Source organism: Hyalella azteca, unplaced genomic scaffold (genome assembly GCF_000764305.2).
Source record: "Hyalella azteca isolate HAZT.00-mixed unplaced genomic scaffold, Hazt_2.0.2 contig1382, whole genome shotgun sequence".
NCBI classification, from domain to species: Eukaryota; Metazoa; Arthropoda; class Malacostraca; order Amphipoda; family Hyalellidae; genus Hyalella; species Hyalella azteca.
This window is the reverse complement of record NW_025931701.1, coordinates 338,147-363,354: the sequence shown is the minus strand read 5'-3', so window position 1 is coordinate 363,354 and position 25,208 is coordinate 338,147. Positions and strand designations below refer to the sequence as shown.

At 38.6% G+C, this 25,208-nt stretch overlaps 1 protein-coding gene across 1 annotated transcript in view; it reads left to right on the top strand.

The window, feature by feature from the left end:
• Window positions 1-14,706: 14,706 nt before the first annotated feature.
• LOC108670907 overlaps window positions 14,707-25,208 on the top strand; it is a 40,605-nt gene continuing 30,103 nt past the window's right edge. Inside the window, exon 1 of the mRNA XM_047882510.1 lies at window positions 14,707-15,061. Within this exon, the coding sequence (XP_047738466.1) occupies window positions 14,975-15,061 (87 nt within the window). The 5' untranslated portion in view covers window positions 14,707-14,974. The remainder of the gene's footprint in view (window positions 15,062-25,208) is intronic.

Here is a 25,208-nt window from a genome sequence, read left to right as displayed (position 1 = left end):
CAGACTTCTTTTTGACTAGTAGCTACTTTTATAATACCGTATGTATTTGTGCGAGTTCACATTTTGATGAAATGCTCTAAGAACAGATTGCCGCTGACCCGCCCAGCAGTTCGAACGCAAATGCGTAACTAAGATTCTTTCCTGCAAAATCTTTTATTTATATACCAGAAAGAATTTAGTGCATGACACTATCGGTGGCAATGGCAATAGCAGTACGAGTCTGTTGTACAATTCAGTCGTACCAGTCAGTAGTTGTAAGAGTCAATTGCACGAGGCAGTTGAACAATTAATTTAGTTTTACTAGTATATGGTGCGAGTCTGTTGTACGAGTCAATGGTACAGATAAATTGTACAAATCAGTTGTACAATTCAGCTCTACGAGTCTATTTTGCAAGTCTGTTGGACGAGTCAGTTGTACAATTCAGTTCTACGAGTCTATTTTGCAAGTCTGTTGGACGAGTCTGTTGTACAATTAGTTCTGTGAGTCTATTGTGCGAGTCTGTTGTACGAGTCGATGGTTCACTGTTAGAAAATCACCGTTAAATGGTATTACCGGTGTTGCAGTGGCCGGTCGGCAGACGAAAACCATACGACACCTGAAAAAAACGGCGAAACGGTTTTTTTTACTGGGCGGCATACCACTAATCCATCAGAGGGACCGTTTTTTCACCGTTTTTTCTAACAGTGTTGTAAAAGTCAGTTGTACGAGTCGGTTGTACGAGTGCATATCTGTGAGTCAGTTGTACGAGTTGATGGTTGGGTGAGTTGTACGAGTCTATACGTGGAATCCTTCACGACTTGAATGGTTCTTATTTGACGCAATTTCAATTTCAATTAGTTGTTTAGAAACTAATAAAAATTGTTTATTTATACTAGTGTCTTTGAAATCCCGGCCATCTCAGTAATAATTTTAGCTATGCAAATGCCTTGTCACGTAAACATAAGCTTATAACATCATTGAATTTCTTGAAGGAATCGAATTTGACATTTCGTGAAACCACTGAGTGAATAACTGTCAGCTCGTATAAATATATATTAGAATTTTTTATAGTTGTATGATGCCAGGCAGCTCGTATAAACAGCTATTATATTTCTCCCCTAGATGGTCTGAGGCGCCAAGTGATATGAATGATATTTTATCTGCTTATATTCTGCAAAAATCTGAGGCAATAAAATGTTCCAGCTACTTATACAGTGTCAAGCCCCGAAACGCTATTTTATTTCCTGTACTATTAACTCTTTTTCTAATAATATCAAAACGAAATGCAAACCCGAAAGCGAATATTGTCGGTCTTGTGGATGTAAAAATATTAATTCTAAACAGTGTCAAGCACAAAAATGCAATTTGGTTCACTGGACTATTCCATTCTCTTAAAATATAAATATGAAATTCAAGCCCAAACTCAAATAATGTTGATATTGTGAGTGTAAAATTACATATGTCTAATTTTCAGGAGAATAGTCAATCTGGTCCAATTAAAAAATTTTGGTCATAAGAAAAAAGTTGCAATGACTGCTAAAAGTATGGATACAATGCTGCTATTTCTTATTTCATATTCAGCTCAACCAGTGACTATGATTAATTAAAGATTATTGGCGTACATTCTCGAATCATATAAGGATAATTAGGGAAAAAATTAAGGAATAAAGCCTGCAGATATTCACTTGAAAGTAGCTGAAATGTTGTAAAATAATTAAAAGAAAGTATGCTTAACGTGAAATATTCAGCACGGTAAATGGATTAGTGTTAAATGAGGAAAATCGTATGGATCTCAGTAATGTCCCGAGCGTATTTAGTCGAGATGATTACAAGCAATCATCATTATTCAAGTTCAAATTATAATCCAAGATTTGTGGATAAGTTGATCCGACTCAGCTATTCAGATCGAAGAGTCGTTAATTTAACTCATCTCATAGTTTTCACATCGGAATAGCTGTTAAAGATAGTTAAGGGAATATATTTCCTGTCGAATCTGTTCAACTTGGTTCAATAGCAGCAAATACGACGTAAATAATAACAGCAAATGCAGTTCAAAGAAGCCTTGACTCAACAAAATGTATACTCCTCTACTTATGCTGCACTGAAGCGCAAACGGCTGTTCCTTCCCTATACCTTCTACCAAATGCGGACGACGGCCTCAATAACTATGGTATGCTTATTAACTGCGCAAACATATGATGCCAAGAGTTGCAGGAGTGTAAACTACTTAAATTCTTAGACTGTTACATTATTTCAACTCTCTTTCCAAACACCAGCGTTTAGGCCTGAAAATTTAACGAATGACCTTTAGGAGTCACTGTATACAATAGAAGAGATAGCAACCAGCAACCAACATCGCTCTCAACTAGCTGTTATATTTTTCTAGTGATGATCGTTGCATGTTATTCTCCTCGCATTCATTTGTAATTTTTTCATGTTATAAGATGCGAATTCTGTGACTACTTGTATGAATATCTCTGTGACTACTTGTATCTCAGTCATATCTACTACTTCTGTATGAATATCTCAGTAAAAATGAGTTACATATCTATTTTTCATTATATTAGACTTGATTTCTATTAAAACTTGGTAGAGCATTAATGTAATCAACTTGCTAACAATTTAACGAATAAAGAGGCCCTGAAAGCAATGGAAAATTATAAACTCGAGTTAGTGAGATCGTGTTCGATGATTATTTTCTATTTATTTGCTGTAAAAGAATGTTATAGAATAATTACGTAAGGCCTCCCATTGTTATTTGTTAACTGGCATGATATCCTAGAGTATAAAATGATTAACGTGTTCTCTACAAATTTAATCCCGAAAATGTCATTGAAATATGTTCTTGTTTTTTTCAGCGTTTACTACTTGCATGGTGCCACGTAACCGCACTCATTCATTGTTAGCCTTGTGGAAATTATACGATAATTATTAGAGAAAAATACATACAAGAAAAAATCTCTTGGGACTATTCAAGTTTGACGTTTTTATAACAAAACAATCTATGCGTAAATGAATAGATGAAATCGTTGCAAGACCTATTATTCGAGACATACAGATTTAAATTACACTCAATACCTTTTATTTAGACGCTCAGTTGATTTTTTTAAAGCGGGCACAAAAACACGACCAAAGTTCCACGGACCAAATACTAGAACTCGTGCTCGAGGCGGAGCGTGTAGAGGTGACTTGCGTAGCATCGTCACGCAGGTCTCTCTTATACGACCAAGCGTCCTGCTAGCGTCCACGACGCCAGACGCTTGCTTCAATGTCAACAGGCATTCAATGGGACCACGCATTTTATAAATAAGAATAATATTGGTAAACAGGTGCAGCGCCTGTATGTCGAAGACCACAAAAAACAACGCTGAACTGTACGCCCCATTCAAACCGTTGACTTCCTGGGCAGTTTGCGGGTTGCCGCAGGCGTAGAGGCGAGCCGCCGCGTCGCATACCGAACATTCGCGGCCATTCTACAGAGATATTTTTTGTATCCTCTGCCGCAGATGCAGTGGTTGGCTCCTAGTCGTAATCCCTGGTGGACTTATTTCTCGCTAGTAAGACAAAGCAATTATTTAATTGATGATCACCAGCACTTTTATTTGAGGATAAGTTAAGAATGTGACCCAAGCGTTGGCAACAGCGCATGCCCGCCCAGCTTACTACTCTGCTTCCAGGCATCACATAAAACTCGCGCGGGAAAAAAATGTGCGTCTCTCAGGCTTTGAGACGAAGATCTCTAGACCAGAGAGCATCCATCCAAACTGGAATTTTGTCCTTGGTTGCGTTTTCGTTGAGCCTCGAAATTTGTTTTAAAGTTTTGACGAGCTTGGACACCTGAATCGATCGAGCTGTGATGTTCCCGATCTCGACCCTCGCAACATGCTAGATAATTTTTCGATGTTCTGAAACATGATTTTACCGATGGTTTCAAAATCTGACTCGAATGTTTTTGAATGATTTCGTTATTATTTTAGGGTAGAAATCTTTACTTATTAATTCCCTATTCAAACAGCGACTCTAAAACGTTGTTCTTCGCGCTGAGATTCTTCGTGATAGGTTAGTTGTTTTTACCATTTCTGCGTTAACAAACATGATTGGCTAAAATTTTGAAGCCATAAGAATAAAATAATCAGATTTCGTTTCCTCTTCTCATTCTAAAATTTAACCTCCTCTATGATGATATTTACCCAGTTGAGGTCATGCATTCTTTCGCAAACGCTTTCCTGTTTAAAAATATTTTCTCGCGAATGAATTCGATAATTTATTTTGGGGACAGTAAAATTATTTCATCAAAATTTAATCGTTACATTTGTCGTTCTTTGTTGCACACTCCCAGGGTGTATTTCTGTATCACACTCTTGCTCTCGCTCTCTCTTTCTCTCTTAGTAACTCCCTCGACCGCTCTCGCTCTCTCTATCTATGTCTCTCTAGTTGGCTCTCTCTCGCTCCAGTGAGAGGTTGAATTCTTCATGTAGCGATACGTCTCACGGACGGCCTAGATTAATCTATCAATCAACGAGCACTTGCACAACACCTGTGAGCAACACTCCACGTACCTTATTTTTATTCGAGATGCGTCTCGTCATTGAATTTTTTTATTCTCCAGCCCAAGACCAACCCAAAAACCCTTTCATTAAAATCTTGTATAATGTGTAAATGAAGCCTATTTTATGTAACTGCCTTTTACTAAGCTCAAGAAGCCATATGATGATCAGAATATTTTTTAATAACGGCTCCATAGATCTATTGCATGAGTCAATGGTTCAATTGATCCCACACTGCACTTCTACATTGCACTGATATTAAATTTTTGCTCCAAAAGACGAATTCAGCGCTCAGCATTAAATCGTTGCATCAACCAACTCGATCCTTTGCATTGGAGCATACATTATACTGCATCGAATCAGTTCATCCATCAAACTGCATCGTATCAGTTCATTCATCAGACTGCATCGTATCAGTTCATTCATTATACTGCATCGTATCAGTTCATTCATTATACTGCATCGTATCAGTTCATTCATTAGACTGCATCGTATCAGTTCATTCATTATACTGCATCGTATCAGTTCATTCATTATACTGCATCGTATCAGTTCATTTATCAGACTGCATCGATCGTCTCAGTGTCTAAGTAAAATAAATGTATATGCTCGTGTTTATGTAATGTTCAAAAATATCTATTATGAGCAATGAAATCACCTGCATTCAACTATGATCTAGAAAATGCGAAAGTGACTAAAAATTTTTTCATTTACGAATTCAAGTTTTTTCTGTTAATTCTATTGGATGTTCAGTTTTCATTATTAGATCTTTTAAATACGTCAGAAAAAATATTCTTCGAAGGAAGGCCCGATAGATTATTTAACGCAAAACAAAGTCCACGAATCTCCTTCACGACGTTCGTGAAGGAGAATTTCGTATCCCTGGCGCAGCGTCGACATCCTTCACTACTCGTATAGCGTCCCTCGCTGACGGTGTAGGAGTTCGTGGGAAAGGGTCCCGGCTCGTCCATAGCCTGGGGTCACAAATTACGAGCTTTGGGTTTACCTCCGTAGTAACCCAGGTTCAAGGCTACGGTGAGACGTAGTAAATAGTATGCAGCTCTTCGTTCTTTGGCCGCCATTTTAAATGAAATCATGGATAATAATTCATACTATTCGCGTTCATTACCAACGTGGCGTGAATGTTTTATCTGAGCTGGCGTAGATCTTTACGGGATTTACAAACAGAGAATATAAATTAAATTATTCTAATGATATCGATCATGTAAGATTTTTTCGAGAATTCATGATTTTATTCAGATTTAATGGGAGTAATCGAGATCGCATGAGAGCAAATTAGTTACTGAATGGTATTACTATGTGTGGGACTTGTGACAAGGTGTCGGAGAAATCATCTTAAAATGCGCTTTAGGCTTTTCAGAACATGATATCCTCACTAATATGTATGAATCTTTCACTACATATAGAAAAGTTCTAGTAACACAGTAAGAATTACGCGTGTCTGATTAGGAAAAATTTTCAATCCATAAAACTTTAGTTCACTTCAATTTCAAAGTTTCGTATTATATTCGTTCGAAAATTCCATCAAAGTTGTCCGCTGCTGTGTTAGAGAAAAAAGCTATAAATCATCCATGCATAATGTAATTTTTTTAAGTTTTATTTAGCGTCTTGCAAGTCTTATGTCGAGTATGGGTACATTGCAGGTATGTTTTTCTAACTTGATCAATTATTGCTCTTCGAAGGAATAATTTTCACACGTGATACGATAGAAAATAATTTGTGAGCGTGATAAGAAACACAAGCCATGTTAAATGATTACATTCTAGAGACAGCCAGGAAGAAGCGCAGAGACCAAGCTAGCAAGCAGCTGCGAGAAGAGCGCAAACGTAAGTCGGAGGAGAGCAGCCGTGAGCTCCTCTCAATTGCAGCTATAAACGTGGAGGCCAGAACGAGAACGACTTGTATAGAGCGTACATAAGGAGAGATAAACTCCTGTAATAATACAATTTCATTTAATTCAATTTTATCACATAACAGATGATTTTATATCATGGATCAGATGCATGTTTTCATTTAATTCAATTTTATCACATAAAAGATGTAATTATACCATGGATCAGATGATTGTGGTGCAATGTATTAATCTGCCTGTCAGTAAAATGAGCTCTGGAGCAAAAGACTATGTGAAATACGAGAAAAGGTGACCGTTAATTTTCACTTAAACTTCTCAAATTTATCAGTTGCTGACCTGCATTTTCAGTGCAGGTCATTTAGTGTGTTTGAATTACTTAATCTTTTGAATTAATGGCATTTACCGGTTAATATTCGATTCAAATTATTTTTTATTTGGCAAAAATAAAGCAATAAGATATTCACATTCAGATTCAACGACTTTAGAAACATGATTCGATAAGTCCGAAATACCCTGAACAAGATAAAATGGAATACGATGCTTTATGACCACAAATGGTATTTAAATTATCACTTAATTTATAAATTAATCATGTCTAAACGATTTTCTTAATAAATAATTAGAATCACATTCCACGTTGCTTCTTTTTGTTTAAATAAGATATTATTTAAGATTGCAGAATGCTAAATTTTTGCTCATAACGAATTGAATTCGTACGTTGATTCTTGCGAAAACTTCATCATTTTCATCGTATTGAGCTAAAGTGATTTGGGCAAATTATGAACGAGCTTGCATATTTAAACGGATATTCTATATTCCGCTATTAATTTTGACGAGAAGTTAATTGCCTTAGTAGTTTGAATCGCGAGAATAATGAATGGTTTGCTTAGCTAGGGTCGGCACTTGTGTAATTTCACCGAAAAATTAATTCGAAAACTTGTGACGATATAAGTTCCTTCGGGGGAGACGACGAAGATGAGAATACGTGATGCAGCTCTCGATGTGTTCAGGAAATGATAAATTATTTCTGTAAATGATAATATTATTTGTGGATACTTCCTGCAGCCCTGCCCCCCTTTCCCTCACCTTACATAGCTCTCTCTCTCTCCCTCTCTCTTTCTCTCCCTCTCTCTTTCTCTCCCTCTCTCTTACTGCTGTAGAGGTGCTCTGAAGGGTAGAACGGAGGGGCCCTCGCAAGGGACCGCACTAGACGAACTCAGCCCCCCACATCGCGTGAAGTGCCCCCCGCGCTCCCCTCTGCCTTCCTGCTAACCTTTTTCTAGAGCTTAATGATCAGTTTGACGCATGCAATTTGATCCCGAATAAGCCGCGACCGCAGCTGAGCTGTGCAGGGTTAGCGTGGTGCATGTGCAGCATAAACTGCACGACGTCTTGAATTTGTGCCGTGGCTAGCGTGAATGGAAGCGCTCGACGGCAGTGGCGTGAATATCTTTAAAGCCGCATGACCGACTGAATGCATTCAAGGACACACCTTATACACCTGCTTGGTCTTATTTCAACTCGTGATGATCCTACTACAACTTCCGGCTCATGGATTTTAGATCCGTTAACAAGACAACAATCAGTATGACTTCAAAATGACCATTCACTTGCACGAAAATACGAAAATAATACCAAATAAGAAAAAAAAGGACTAATGTACATTTTCCCAAGTTTATTGGATTTGATTTGATTTTAGGAATTCAATAACTCATCTGTGATGTAGATTTGCTATTAGTTTTTGTCAAGTTAATGATCGATCACCTTCTTACAATCCATACATCGGGAGCTTTTAATATATTCCCTGTATCGGATTTCTCAGCCTTATTGTCAGACATTTAATAGCGTTTAATAAACAATAATAATAATAATAGAGACGAGCACGTTTGGCGCTTGGGCACGAGTCATTACGCAAGATACACACAGATTTTAATCGCAAATTTCTACTAAATAATTTATTATTTGGAAATGATCAAATTTCGATTTGGCACATTCTCTGAAAATGTGAGGATTCATTGCATTGTATAAAGTTCGATGAACTTATTTTCCGTTCGGGTTGGCATTGCTTATTTGATTTGCGGGCTCCGCTAAATTGCATGTCATTGTTTGCTATTATGCTTCTGCATGTGACTCAGGCTTATCAATTTTATTTTTGAATCTGAAATTTAAGGGAAAAGAGCAAAATTATATTGTTTTCCAAGACTTACTCTAATATTATGGTCAATTTTTTAACATAAACGTATTCCCATAATTATGCAACATTGCGAACTTCAAGACTATAATGACCTAATTCAACCAGCTTGTAAGAATTCTAATGGAAACAGCCTTGAATTATAAGCACTATATAGGATATCAATGCTTGCCTAAAAAAGAGGCTTCTGCGTGTTGCGATAAGTTTCTTGCGTAATCAGAATGTACATTTTATTAGTTCCGGCTTACTTACCACTTAATTATCAGAGCTTGTCTGACGTGACTGTGGCAACGGAGCTTCATGAAAATACGAAATTAAGAATTATAAAAAGATTAGAAATATGTCTAAAACTTTGGACCGAAACTGTGGAGTTGATAACGAGTTTAGTGTTTGCAAATATTCTATTGGCTCACCTGGATCGGTGATTCTTCATATGGAGCGTCTCAAATGAGTGCGTCTAGCAAATGGTGCAAAGGCAAAGTTCCGATAAGTTAATAGCGACAAGGTTCATTAGTGGCAATAACCGTGTTTCATGTTCAAACGAGGTCATGTCCAGCAGAAGCAAGTTTAGTGCAACACTTATTAACATGTATATAGGCAGTAGTGTGCTCTGACCAGGCTATAAGTTCTCGAGTCTGAAGCGCTCCTATGGTTTACGGCACTTTAGCTTAGCGGCCTGCTACTCTTTGTCTGGCAATTTAGTTTGAAGACATGGGTAATTACTGCAGTTCATCACATCCAGAAATTGGAAGAGGTCGTAGTTGCGGGGTCGCGAATCATCGATTTTGATCACAAGGCCCAAGCTGATGTATTGGATGATAGACATAGGTAAAAATTATATGCTCTGTGAAACCAAAATAACATTGCTCAAAGCCTGTTTCATTTACAATACAATTATTTGCGTCTATGTGCATTAAAAGTGAGTTGGGTGCATGAGCGCTAAAAAGTGTGGTGCTTAAGTGACTTCAATATTCTCCGGTATTGATTGTAAAGAGCTTGGCATGCATGCTCGGTGTTTTCAAGCAGTAATTACGAAGCCAGAGGTCACGCAGCTTTGAACGAGCTAGACTGCTGCTGTTCCTTATCTTGGAATGTACTTTATATTACCGTCTCTACGTGAAGTTCGCAGCTCATCAGCACATGGCACACTATGCGACACTGAGCTTCCATTTTAATGACTGAAGTTCGTTACTCTCTGTAGTTTTACTTTGTTAAATAATTTTTCAATCTCAGTCCAACCTATACAACTGATATACCGTTTCTTCCTATTCAAAATAATCTTGATGATTTGTAATTAGTGCCATTGAATGTTTGGTGTGGCCATGTTGAAACTTGTTTGTTCCTAATGTTGAATTTTCAACAATATTCAAAATAATCAACCGTTCCATATGTCACCGGTAGTCAGATTAAGCAGGTTAGACGGTGTTTCTTATGCCATATAAATTTTTACTCGCAAAACAAAACGCAGGTCAATGAACGCCCATGCAGATATGCTGAAGTGAACGCCTAAAAGTGACTCTTAAAAAGTTGAATTTCAGGCAACGTGATGTCGCTTGTTCCAAGAATTCAATTAGTTCACTGAAAAGAGCCAATTATGCTCGGCGATAATTGTTTTGCCAGTTTTTTGCGATGCATAACTCTTATTCACTGAAAATTCTGACTTGAGGTAATGTTTTCGTCATGCAGTAACTATCACCTTCAGTGATAGTTTGCTTGTTTAATACCAGCTGATATTTTCGCATATTGTGGGCGCTCATATGTATTCAAAGCTTTTATACATTTTGCAGCAACAATAATTTGTACGTAAATAGAGATAACGATGAAATGTCCGTACGTACGTTCATTGGCCATAAATTTTTAATAAGTCCAGTCTATTAAATTCATGGACAATATTTCTCAAGGCAATTCAAGACAATACTAGTTAACATTCTATCAATGCATAATTTAAAGGAGTTATGAACTTAACCCGGATTTTCTTAGTTCAGGAGCTACTTGTTTAAATATTTCAGAGCAAATTTAAAACCACCAAGCCTATTAACTTTGAAAGCGATTGAAAAAACTCATATGATAGAAAATTATTAAATTAACCAAGACTGATGTTAAAAATTTACGTTTTTCTCGCCTGATGCGTGCGCCGTGGTGCTCTAGAATCAGCGTGGTTTGCGTGACAAATGCTGCCAGACTTGCCAGCCGCATTACACTTTTTCACTAATATTTTTCTCACATTATCTGCTGAAACTTTACTGAATACGCCATAATATTCTCCTTGCGCTATTATTGATAATTAGTTTTTAGTGCATGACTGTATATCTACGTTTGTGTGAGTAAAGATAAAGCTAATGGTTTTGTTCTTAGTGCAATTTATAAGCGAGTTAGAGAAGGTTGTGATTCTGAACTCATTTTCTAGAATCATCTATTATTTTGCCTCAACACTGTGTCTACGAACTCAGTCTAATTTTATTTAAATATTTGTACAGCCGAGCATTTAGATGACGAATATTGTAGTCCTGATACGAGTCAAACTAAGGTATGAGTTATATTAAGATATTATCTCTGAATTTAGTTACGGTATAACTTGACATAACGCCCTTTAAATGTTATTCGTACATTTGTCATATTATAGGTAGAAAATCATTAGCTTACTGTATCATTTAAAAAATCTATATCGCCCTTAAAGTTCACATTAGACTCATTAGAATAAATCTGATGGCCTCGGCATGACGCTCGCTCCAGAACGATGCCTTCACTTCAATCATGTCTGGATATTTTAAAAGTTCATTAACAATATGAGGGCTAACCAAAATTATAAGCAGATGAAATAAAAATGAATGTCCCTCGACCCATCATTGTGTCATTGTTGAGTTTTTGATGTAGGTTTAGCAACCCATCCACCTAGTGTTCCTAGATTTATAAAAAACTTATTGTCAAAAATATTGTACATAACAATATCACGACAACAGAGGTCACAAATATGTGGTCACGACAGAGTTTGTGGTCACAACAGAGTTTGTGGTCACGACAGAGTTTGTGGTCACGACAGAGTTTGTGGTCACAACAGAGTTTGTGGTCACGACAGAGTTTGTGGTCACAACAGAGTTTGTGGTCACGACAGAGTCTGTGGTCACGACGGAGTTTGTGGTCACGACAGAGTTTGTGGGCACAACAGAGTTTGTGGTCACGACAGAGTTTGTGGTCACGACAAAGTTTGTGGTCACGACAGAGTTTGTGGTCACGACAGAGTTTGTGGTCACAACAGAGTTTGTGGTAACGACAGAGTTTGTGGTCACGACAGAGTTTGTGGTCACAACAGAGTTTGTGGTAACGACAGAGTTTGTGGTCACAACAGAGTTTGTGGTCTGATAGAACATTATTATCTTATCAAATGAACGGACAATCTCGCACTCTGAAAATTGAGGAAAGCGTGATGAACGCGTGAAGGACCCTAGAAGAAGCGCTCGAGACATATACCCACGGCACCCGGGATGTCGCATGAATTATCATTGTCTTCTCTCGTCTATATCAGGCCATCAGCATTATCTCCGAAGTTTGAATTGAGCAACGGCTTCATCCCACCTTCATGCCTATACATTTCGCATAAATCGATTCTTTATGGTCAGAAGTAATTCGTAGTTTAAGAAAGCTGATGAGCCGAGGTTTGAAAATCATATCGTCTCGCTGCCACTATTCGCCCCCATGCTGGAGGTAAACATACCCAACACTTGATACCCTGAACGTTGTCTGGCAGTCACCACCCGCAAGGTCCCCCCTCCCTCTGAACTCCAGGGGTTCTGTATGGGTGCAACAACTGTTCGTTACTCTTCCGGTGCAGGAGTAAGGAGAAGATGCTAATTTATTCGTACCCGAAAAAGCGATGAGTGGCTCAAAAATCTACGATGTGATAACATTTAATGCAGATTAAAGAAAAAAATAGTTATGCAACCACATCATGATTGTGCTTCGCAATAATATTAGATTTCGGTGATGATGTGCAAAATTATATTTCTTCATACTAACAGATCTATAAAGTTTACATGCCTTGTCTTAACGAGTCAGCTTGCAAATATTTTACCTAGTTTGCATGGAAAAACGCAATAGAGTCTCTGGTAAAATTTTCGAGTTACGTTGAATGATCGAAAAAGACCAATTGTTTGCTGGCCAAATCAGCTTCGCTCCTGAATTTGTGTGTATTCTTGGATTATAACGTTTTCGATCAAAACTTTCACGATAACGAGCTAATATGTACAATGAATACAAATGTTTGCCTTGGGCCGTAAAGATGTAACAAGTTCGTTACTCCGTCAGCAAATATATGAAGATTTTGCAAGAAAAACTCGGCAATCACAGACGAAGAATTAGTCGCTTCGTACAGGCACTTGAGCGAGTTTTTGATGATACGGCTCATGCTTGACTGTACGTTTACATATATGTTTGAATGTGTGGTGGCAAGTGATGTGTGCTGTGGCAAGTGACGTGTGCTGTGGCAAGTGACGTGTGCTGTGGCAAGTGATGTGTGCTGTGGCAAGTGACGTGTGCTGTGGCAAGTGACGAGTGCTGTGGCAAGTGATGTGCGTCGTGGCAAGTGATGTGGATGGTGGCAGGTTATGTGTGGTGGCAAGTGATGCGTGGTGGTGTTGGAAATTTCCTCATTTCTTGTATAGTAAAATACGTCCACGTACATCTGGCAAGTGATGGACACATCGTTCTCGTACATCTGGCAAGTGATGGCAAGATGTGCCAGTTGCCCGCTGTTGTGACCGCTGCAAAGGATGCGCAACTTTCGAGCGGTGGTTCTCAAAATATACTAATGTTCCGTTCCATAATTATCAATCTCATATTCTGCCCGAGGCTGCGACGTGTTCATTGTTTGCTCGACCTTTGCTAATTTTGAAGGTCCTATCATAGATTTAATGTCCGAAGTTTTCTGGTAATGTCGTCATGAACAATCACCCCTTCATTAGCAACATTTGAACTCTGAAAATAACTGGTTCCAATAATCGCAATTCGTTTCCGATATTCCGAATTTCTTCCTCAATGTTAATAATAAGAAGCATATAAATCAAATTTATAATATATTTGTCTGGAAATATTATATGTGCATTACCCATGTATTCTTCCTCTAAGGTAGGCACCAGGCAACTCTACGAGTCTACGAGTATATATATTCTCTGAAGAGCTGCCTTCTTCGTTCTGATGATATTCCTACAAAATACAAATACGGTCGATTCAATTGTGCTCTTTGTTATTGTTGAAGCGAGCCGAGAAGAGTCGTCGTGGGATCTCTCTTCCTAGAGAGCCGAGCCTGCCCACAATACAATCAAATACAAGCTTCTCCCACCGCCGCAGCCACATAGCTTACAACCTCCTAGTCACCCCCACTCCGTCCCCTGGGCCAACATCCCTCCATTCACCCCTGTCACCCCCGCTACTCCCTCCTTCAACGCACGAACTTCTGCCCTCGCCATTTTTGAGGTGATTTACCGTGGAATGTAAACCAGAATAGATTGAAATTCCTTTATTTACAGTCATTTTATTACTGTATACGACAAATATATAAATTTTGTTACATAATTTTCTCCCACCTGAATATCCAAAAGGTTGTTTATAGGTACCAGGCATAGTAATGATTGCGACGGTGCCAAATGTAGCAAATTGCCTGGGAACCCAAGCATTTCTCAGTGAGTGTACATCTCACATTCATTGAATATTTTTTACTTTTATCACTCATATTTCTTAGAAAATGTCTGGAAAGACATCAAAAATATTTAAATAGTCTCCTAACATCCAGTTATTTTAACATAAACTTTCCTATCAACATGCTTTATTCATTAATTTCGACTTGTCTCGAAATAATATGATATTGTGGAGTTAATATGTATATTATCAAAAATGACTAACAAATAGGAAGCAATTTGAAAATGATAAGAAACTGAATTTTGGAGTATTTAGTAAAATGAGTCCAGCTTAGACTAAATAACTATTGATTTTTACGGTGTTGAGGTAAAGGTTTTCCCCTACGGTGGTAGAGTCAACTTTAAATGTCCTCCCCTACAATGGGCGAGTCCACCACTACAGCTGGCGGTACTCGCAGCAGTGAGTGAATGAGGCGCCAGTTGTAGTAAGGATGCCAGTCAAGGAACACATGCGCAGTCGATGCAATATCCGCCATATTTGATGCTTTGTGCAACTTAACATGCTATGTTCATTTAAAAATAATCATCTTCTGAAATAAAATATTAAGAAATGATAGTCTAATAAGTTAGTATTCTCTTTTTAAACTCTAAAAACAGTATTAAGAATCAATGACTAGCGTAAGAAATCATCTGCTATATTTTGTGCGGAAAACGACGAAGGAAACCGTGATCTCTTATGTGATGAACTGAACTATGATTAACCCTCTTGACTACGTCTCTAAAAAGCTAAAATATCAAACGCTTGAAGAACAATCAAGACCTCCGGTGGGAAACCAAAAGGTGAGCATAAACTGAATTTTCTCTGTTATTACTACCCTGCAATTTCTGTGTCAGCCATGTTGAATGCGCGATGCTGAGCGCGATAGTAAGTGATACACGAGGTGCTTCTCACATTCTTTACCTTCGAAAAGATAACTGTTGTACCGCATGAACTGCTCGAGTGCAATCATATTTAAAGAATTATTTCAATTTATTCATATGTTGTATAATTGTGCATAAGTATTTATGCAATTCTGTGGAGCTGGTCTGTGCTGGAGTGTTGGACATGGTCATGTAATTATTGTAGCAACAGTAGCATGGTATTGTACTTAGTAGATGAAGTTTTCATTACATGGGTCCCAGATAAATGAGTCTATCTGAATTTGCATTTAGTTACATGATATCTTACCAAGTGATAGTAGGCTATGCATGTTTGTTTGCCTCCAAAATTGTGTTGGGCTAATTTCAGAGTAGATTGCACAGGGTCTTTGAGCTGATAAAAGCATTTTGCAAACAATAGAGTGAAATTGATTGATTTGAGTTGCTCTCTTCATTCCTGAAGCAAGGAGTTTAACTGTGTTCTAATGTAATAGAAATTTTTTAAATTATTGTCCAAAATACCTATAAATTTTCATTGATTACTCTACCAAAGCTTATTTTATAATATGTTGAGTCTTTTGTCTGATATTTGAAGTGTACAATTGAAAATTTTTTTGTCATCTGCTATTTTTATGCAAGAAAGGAAATTTCTTAATAAATACTGAAATCTCTTAGCTACAAAGTAACATTGTTTTTGATAACTTGTGAATGTCACAGCTTGATCATGCAACTAGGTTAACAATTAAATATGAAATAATTTATCTAGTGAGAATCTCACATCATCAAAAATGGCACTAAGAGTCTAAGGCTCTAACTATGGCTCAGAAAGTAGATATATTCATGCCTATTTACATGCATTTGCCATCAAATTATATTGAATTATTGGAGTGTGTCTGGCTGCTCTGACAACACCCCCCTTGTGCTATGCTCTGCTCTGAGACTCTGAGTGTCTTACATGTGATCTTTATAAGGAATAAATGCAGAGTATCAACAAAATAGAAAATAATTAGCAAATGTTCATAATTGCTAACATTGATTAGCATTGAAGCTAAAGCAAAATGCAGACCTTCACTTATCATGGTAATGAAAATATTGCTCAACAAGGCTAATAATGACCAAATTTGAAAAAAAAATTTAAAATAAGAAAACCAGAAAATTAATTCATGAAAGATGCATTAACATGACCTGAAACTGTAAGTGATGTGACAAATGATCAATGACAAAACTCATTGTTTAATTTAATCAATTTAACTTGAAGGTAGGTAACAGTCAGCATGATAAGTAATTAGTGGAGGTAGATAACAGGCAACATAAGCAACTAGTGGAGGTAGATAGCTCACAACCTAAGTAACTAGTGGAGGTAGATAGCACCAACATATGAAACTAGTGGATGTAGATAGCAGACAACATAAGTAACTAGTGGAGGTAGATAGCAGGTAACATAAATAACAAGTGGAAGTAGAAAGCAGGCAACATGATGAGTAACTAGTGGAGGTAGATAGCAGGTAACATAAATAACTATGGAAGTAGAAAGCAGGCAACATGATAAGTAACTAGTGGAAGTAGAAAGCAGGCAACATGATAAGTAACTAGTGGAGGTAGATAGCAGGCAACATGATAAGTAACTAGTGGAGGTAGATAGCAGGCAACATGATAAGTAACTAGTGGAGGTAGATAGCAGGCAACATAAGCAACTAGTGGAGGTACAAAGCAGGTAATATCTACCTATACCTAACCAGCACAGTTAGGTTTATATACATTTTAGTTTGTTTAGATCCCGTCAATTTTTAGGTTTCCACTGTAACTGGCGATATTTAGTTACTGACTGATAAGTCAAATAAATGTAATGATTGGTTTGATCATGAAGTAACTACCTTCAAATATGCAGTATAGTTCTCCGGAAATTAAAACTAGTGTGCTATTTTTTCCACTTCTAATTTAGTGAAAAATAGTCTATAACATCAAAATGAAGCTGGTTATCAGCAATCATGGATTAATGAAGCCAGTCAGACTTTGGACTTGTAGTTACATTTGGTAGAGCAACATGAGGTTTTAAAACAGTACCTGCATAAGAACTCTGATGAATGCTGATCCCGCAAAAATGTTTAATATTTTTATGATTTGCATTAGGATTTTTACAAATGTGTATTTAATAAATTAATTATTCTGTTGTTACATATCTCTACTCAGAAAAATTATGAATTTTCATCAATATATATACTACTACATTTTTTCTTTTAATCATTCTACCGTAATATGAAAACTGTATTGAAATCTTGAACATATTTGTTTGTTTGACGTTCTATTGTGAATTTCAATTTTTTGATAATTTTTCTTAGCTTTTCAAAGGAGCTCAAAAATCCCCTTGAATATTTGTCATAACAATTGTGAATTGTTGCCAAGTGTTGAGACAAACCTAGTTGAGACAAACTCATTGTTAGTTTTAGTTGTAGATAGGCAACAACATGTTGGGGATAGGTTGAAAACTTGAATTGTTTTTTCACAAGTGCTGAGAAAATAAAGTGCTTGATATATGGTAGTGTTTAGTAGTGATTTAGTGCTTTATTGTATATATGTTGCTTCTTAATGCAAGAGCATAATGCAAAGGAGCAGTGATGCTCATGTTACTAAAGTTTAAATAAGGATACCATTAAAATTATGTAGCAGAAAGGCTGAAAAACAATCTAGAACCTTATTTGTTGGTAGTTGTGCCAGACTCCTGACTTGTGCCAAGACTCTATGCCATACAAAATGCCTTAATGCAATTTTATTAATAACTTGTATAAACATTATGAGCAAACTCAAGTCACACTGAACACAAAAAATTGACAGTTGTAATAAATGAAGCTAAATAAATGGAATGAAATTGCAATCAACATTTAAATTATGTAGGTAACTAAAGCTCCCTGTTCTCATAGGTAACTTGTAATGCCACTAATTAGGTGTTAAAATGAAGATATGCTATGAACCATTACTCACTGCCTCTTGTAGGATGATCTGCCAAAAGTCCCAGGCAGGTGCAAGTATTAGCTATGTCAATTAGAAGCAACCAATTTGAATACCGGTATGTTTTTCTCATTATTCAAAATAGACCCCATTATTTTATTAATAGGTCTGGACCACAGCAAAAAAAATTAATAATAACTCCTGTAGAGAAAGTTTAATATAATTATTACAACTGTTTCAATGTTGCTGACTTACTCATCCTATTTATAGTGCTATTGTTTGAACATTACAGTACTACTCCAATGATGAACCTGTTTTCCCATGTAAGATTTACTTAACTTCGATCCAAGTTGTTATTATTATTTGGAACTTATGCTACTGCTACTTATTATTTGGAAGAAGAAAACCGTTCAACATTCATGCTTCAGATGATAAAGATAAGAAAATAACTCTGTAAAAGTTACTGTTTTTTAGTGAGGAGGTAGATAACTTTCATTCACCTCTCCCTAATAACTGCCATCTGCTATTTGATGAAATGGCTCCTGTTTTGCACGACTGAGAACTTGAGAAGAAGCATTATATATATTAAAATACTACAATTGATCTCTTGTCGGTTGTAGCTACTTCCATGGCTATATTAGGGCTTAGTATCATGTTATAATTGGGCATAGGTCTTCTAAAAGTCTTCTTATGAGTGAAATTATATGTGATACAAGATCCATTTGTGACGTTTTTATTGTAAATTTTTAGTGAATTTGTACATGGGCTAAAATTCAACCAATTGCAAACAAGATTTCACTGTAAGTTTTTGGGATAGCATTACTAAAAATTGTTAATAATAATTATGCCAAAGCGTAGCTTGAGATAATGAAGTCAAAGCCTACTTTTTTCAAATCACCGAGGCTACAGTACTTCTAGGAGATGAATTATTATATACTGGTAGTAGGTATCTAAAATTTAATAATGCTTATCCAATGTCTGTTACATTTCTGTTTTTTAAATACTCATTTATTTTTTTTAGCAAGGAAATAAATTTTTTAAAATTGTATATATATATATAGGTATATATATAATTATATATAATTTGTAAGAAGTTTTTCTTCATATTTTTACAGAGCTTTTAACAGCATTAATTTAATTGCCATCAAAAACTTGAAATATTCTAACGCACACTCTCGCGGAGAAGTCAAGTTCCAGTTCTTAACCAAGGATAGCTATGAAACTGAAGGACATGTTACGTGGTGCTTTAGAGACGAACGAAGTCCTCCTGATCCTAGCGCCTTTAGAGCAGCAGCTCATCCTGAACGATTTTACTTCTTGGACTTTGCTTGAGGTTGATGGAAACTAGATTGATCCTTATGATCAGCTGTGAAAATCCATTTCTTGACCATGAGTCTGCGTTCCTTTAAAATATCGGGCATCACTAAGTTTTTTATCAGATGTACATTGTTCTTTACTAACTTGCGAAAATACGATGGAAATACCATTTCTGTTATCCAGTCATTTTATCGAGAATGTGTCATCGCGTCAATCGTCTTCCCACGTAAGCAACTGTCTTAATTTTGTAACTTATTGATGTTTACTATTGGTTTGTTGGAAAAATCATGTGAATCTAATGATTAGCTCAGAAGATGATGAAACAATATTTGCTTTTATGAAAAATACTCAGAAAACTCGTGATTACGGAACTACATTTTTAACAGAAGATGAGGTGTCGAACTGTGCCTATAGGTTTTTGGGAGTTTGACGAAGCTCTGCCTGTGGTACGCTGGCTGACCAAAAGCGGGAACCGACGAGGGACGGTTCGCCCGTGAACCACCATTAAAGACTAGAAGCAGGCCTTACTGAAGACGCTTAGCAATTTTTGTGATCCATTCTCGGCGTGGATAATTTTGAATAGCTTCGATAGTCGTCACTAGATGGAGCATTCATGAGGAGACATTGGCCGATGCTCATGGTCGAGATGCATCTAAGCTGCATCTCTAACTCGAGATAAAAAAAAATTCATTTGCATTCACTTGTCCATTGTTGGGTATTACGCTGCGTCTGGCTGAGTCACGGACCACTTATTTCTTGTATACGATTTGAGTCGTATATAAATTTGAATATGTGAAAGTATTGCTCATGTTTTACTCGATTCCTCTTTATCAAGGTAGATTTTAATATTTATTCCATATTGCTGCTTGTCTGCGGCGGGATAACGGATTTTGCATTGTTATATACAGCTTTCAAATTGTCAGACCGTAGCAGCAGCTTAGCTTGGAATCTGGAGGAATTACTTGATTTGTGAATTCTATCCCAAAATTACTGGTTAGAATATGATTTGAACTTCTAGCGTCGGAGAATCTTGAAGCGGCTTGCACGCTGACTGGCTTAAGTTTATCGCAGCTTTACCCATCCACGCAGATTTGATTACGACGAAGCTTGCTTCTTTGGCGTAAAAATTTGTCTTTTGTATTAGCGCACGAATATTCCCATAGCAATTTTCTGATGAGGAACGTAAAATTATTGGTCATCAACGTGAGCTATCGGTCTAAGCAGAAGTGTCATGGTTGTTTGTGAGCGTTAATCGTTGATAGTTCTGGGTATAGTTGTGATTTCAGTCGCTACATGATAGCGAATTACTCGATATCTTGACGGCCGCTTACCACAGCCGCATCTTGTTATCAGCCAAAGGAACGAGGCCATGCCACCTAATAATTTATTTCGATAAGTTTCCCTGAAGCGCGTGCGCGGATCTGGGAAACACCCATCCATGAGCTCACGCTAAAGATTAACTACAGTCTTTTTTGCATCTCGCTGGCACGGCAGCGCAGTGACGATTTATAAGGTTCATTAAATATCACAGGAGTCCTTAATATGGCGATTGCATTACTCTGCACGTTTCCCATACCTACACTTAAATGCAGCCAGCGGCCCGTTGTTCCCGTACGTTTCGTGTACGAGTGCTTATTATATTGCCCATTTGCTGCGATCATTATAACGTTAACGGCTTTGCTGTACACTACATGCAAAACTCGCGGAGTGCTTTCGTCGTTGACACTCCACAACAATAGTCCAAGTGATATAATTCAGTTAAAATCGCGTTCACAGTTACTGGTTTAAGAAAATGACGATTTCGTCCACGATTTTCTGTCTGCTAAATTTTGGGGTGCATAGTATTAAGTTAATTTTAATTCTTGTCATGACAGTGTCGTAATTAGAAAATAGGACTGATTTATTGTTGGATGTCAAGTTGCAAACAATGCAGCCGACATTTTGATATTGTGGTATGTCTAAATATACTTAACTAGCGACAGACTGCCTTCTTCGTGCTAATTTATCGCACGGGATTCCGTTCCTGAACGCGAACTTTTTCTATTCTGTGTAGTAAAACTAATTGACACCGTGGAATTGCCAACATGTTACGTATCAACGTATCCAAATTACAGGACGCAGCTATTTTTCTGCGTTCTCGGTTCGTTATGCACTCGACGTAAAAACTGCGTGACGCGCTCAGGAGGCGGACGGATAATTGCCGTGAGTCGATACGAAGCGTGTGCGTGAGCATGATCGAGTGCACGATGGTCTTAGTTCACTGAACTCTTCATGTCTACAGCTACAGTAGTGAAGGCAAACTCCGATGTTGTCGGGACTTGCATTTTCTTCAGAGGTTTGACGGACGTTAAAAGTTAGTTGATTTCAGCCTGCCTCTTGTAGCGGGTTTCAGATGTGGACTGGGCGGTGACCCACCAATTATGGCCTCCTCATCCAACTGTAGGATTACGGCTTAATTTAGCAACGACCTCCTGCTGTTACGATCCTGCGTCCGTTGCACGCTGCTAAAAATTTTGGCCGCTCAGCAATAACCGCCACTATTGTGATCATTGTTTGATTATGTGCATCTGATGCATATGTTTGATGCATCAGTGTGTCTTAAACAATGTCCAGTGAGACATCTACGAGTGCGACTTGTGATGTGAGGTACTCGCAACCTATTTCTAGTCAACTTGATAGCAACGCCTAAACATCTAGCGCTTTGTCTACATCATCGGAGAAAGTTAATTTTCAACTTTCTTCAAACTTAGGTCTATCATTTCAACAGCTTAAATGCTGTTGTTGAATAGCAGTTATTTAGATGTACGAACGTGTTTTGGCGTACTTTGATAAGCTTAAATCGTGGCAGCGCAACCTTTCCCTACACAGGATGTGGAGTCTTAGTTTTATCTACATTCTTCACCAGCAGCATCCATCTCCGTTCTGCATCCACTGCACGCCTCATCACCTCTGGGTGCTGTGGGCATCTACTGCACTGCTAACCTCTGGGTGCTGTGCCACCAGCAGTGCACATGAGTAGTGTTGCCACCAGCAGTGCACATGAGCAGTGTTGCCACCAGCAGTGCACATGAGCAGTGTTGCCACTCTTCCCACTAATCACCACTCACTTCCTTCTCACTCACCACCTCTCCCTTCCTTCCCACTCGTCACCTCTCCCATCCTTCCCACTCGCCACCACTCACTTCCTTCCCACTCACCACCTCTCCCTTCCTTCCCACTCGCCACCTCTCCCTTCCTTCCCTTTCACCACCTCTCCTTTCCTTCCCTTTCACCACCTCTCCTTCCCACTCGCCACCTCTCCCTTTCTTCCCACTCGACACCTCTCCCTTCCTTCCCACTCGACACCTCTCCCTTCCTTCCCACTCGACACCTCTCCCTTCTCATTTGGGATAAAAGGAGTAGTGGGAGGGGAAAAAATGCATTCACATGGGGCTCATTCGTTTTAATCACGTAGCTTCTCTGTCTTTACTCTTCACTGTAGTTCGCTCATTGCGATATAATATCATGACTGTACAATTACGCAAAGATCTTCCGTGTACCTACGTTGGCATGTGCACAACCTACCTGCAAGTCGCGGTGCAAGCTGCCTGCAAGCTCTAGGATGTATTCGTCGTATAAGTGCCGTCTGCGCTCACGTGGCAAGTCACAGGGTTCACCCACCCATAATGTCGCCACTAAGTCCCTGTGCTAAATGTGCATTGCCGCCGCTATCTTGGTGAACACGAGTCATCATGGGCTTGTGATCTCATCTTAGGAATGTTCTAGATGGCAAAAAAACTTAACTTGATTACCAAAGTGCTATTGCTTGATTATTCGCTTACGACATAATTTAACATGAGAATCTTCGAGATGTTCTAGTTGTCTCAGCGCAGTTAACTCAGAGCACGACTCGCCTTTGTCTATGGGCAATCGTAATAGCGCGACCGAATTACCTTCGTCTGTTTGGTGCTTAGAAGTGCGTGACCGAAGCACCTTCGTCTTGTTAGGTGCTTGGAAACGCTCGATGGAATCACCCTAGTCTTGTAGGTGCTTGGAAGTGCACCACCGAATCACCCTAGTCTTGTAGGTGCTTGGAATCGCGCGATGGAATCACTTTCGTCTTGTGGGTGCTTGGAAACGCGCGACTGAATCACCCTAGTCTCGTAGGTGCTTGGAAGTGCGCAACCGAATCACCCTAGTCGTGTGGGAAACGCGCGATGGAATCACCCTAGTCTGGTAGATGATTGGAAACGCGCGACTGAATCACCCTAGTCTGGTAGATGATTGGAAACGCGCGACTGAATCATCCTAGTCTTGTGGGTGCTAGGGAACGCGCAATGGAATCACCCTAGTCGTGTAGGTGCTAGGAAACGCGCTATGGAATCACCCTAGTCGTGCAGGTGCTAGGAAACGCGCTATGGAATCACCCTAGTCGTGCAGGTGCTAGGAAACGCGCCATGGAATCACCCTAGTCGTGCAGGTGCTAGGAAACGCGCTATGGAATCACCCTAGTCGTCTAGGTGCTAGGAAACGCACTATGGAATCACCCTAGTCGTGTAGGTGCTAGGAAGTGCGCGACCAAAGCAGCTTAGATGGCTGCGTTTGGCGGCATGAGCAGAGGACGCTGCTACACCACGTGTGTACGACGCACACAGTTGTGCGTGTTTGTGACCGTGAACTGCCGGTGTGTAGTATCGCCGGTGTATAGTATTGTAGGTTGTTTAACACTGGTGCCTTCTTCTGGACTCCCATTGGCTGCAGCACCTTCCCAGCCCCAACCACACTCCCTCCTCATCGGCCTGCTCGCCTCGCACGGCTGGAACTTTAACACTTGAGGCCACTCGCTCTGTCTTGCGATGGACGTCATGTTCAGTTCTGCCAAATGCCAGTAGTCGCTGTAGCTGCTCACGTGTTGCACGAACGCTTCTATTTTTGCTGCGCTGACGACAAGATGTTCATCAGTCGAAGACGCTGGATTGCACCGTTGATAGGCTCTATAAGGAAAACAAGCGTTATGTTTGTATAATGCGATGAGGCCCGTTTATTATGCTGATAGATCACACCTACAATTGTTTCACAGACGTTAATGCGAATGATACGCCAAGGGAATCGCATTTGAGTGAATTATCATGCAATTTGTCTCGATGCCATTTTACCGACCTGATCATTCTGAAATATTTGCATAGCCCCCGAAAAAAATGGTAAATTAAACGTTCTACAACGACTGGGCTGGTACGAAATGTCGATATATCTGAGAGTTGAATCTACAAATTTCGCCGTTGTCATCTCGTAAATTTGCACAGAGGAATAACTCGTAAAAATTTTGCATTATGACATCTTTAATGTATGGTAATTTATGTCATTGTTGCCCGCTACTATCACTAAATAATAGGTTGAGTGCTGTAACTTGTTCTAAACTGTCAGAGCTCCATCTTGCAAACGTCTTGCTGCAGATTCTTGCAGCGCCAAAGCGAAAAAAATGTACACGCAAACAGAAATATTTTGGTGGATTGTCGTTCCATTGAAGCAACAGCCAGTTTTTTCTATATTGAATGTCTAGTTGAAGGATGCAGAGTGGATAGGCTATTGTAGGCTTAAGATAGAAATAAATATACTTTATTTTAAGAGTCGTCAATTAACGCGAGAAGTCTTGAATTATTTGTAGTAAAGTGTTCAAACGCAAGCTCGAGCCATTTTTATAGTGATAGAAAGTAATATAAAGTAAAACCAGTTATAGAAATTTCATAGTACTATTTAATTGTCGTTACAAATACAGCAAGTTAGTGCGTTGTGAAATAGTTACTCATTTTTCGCCCGTACGACTATT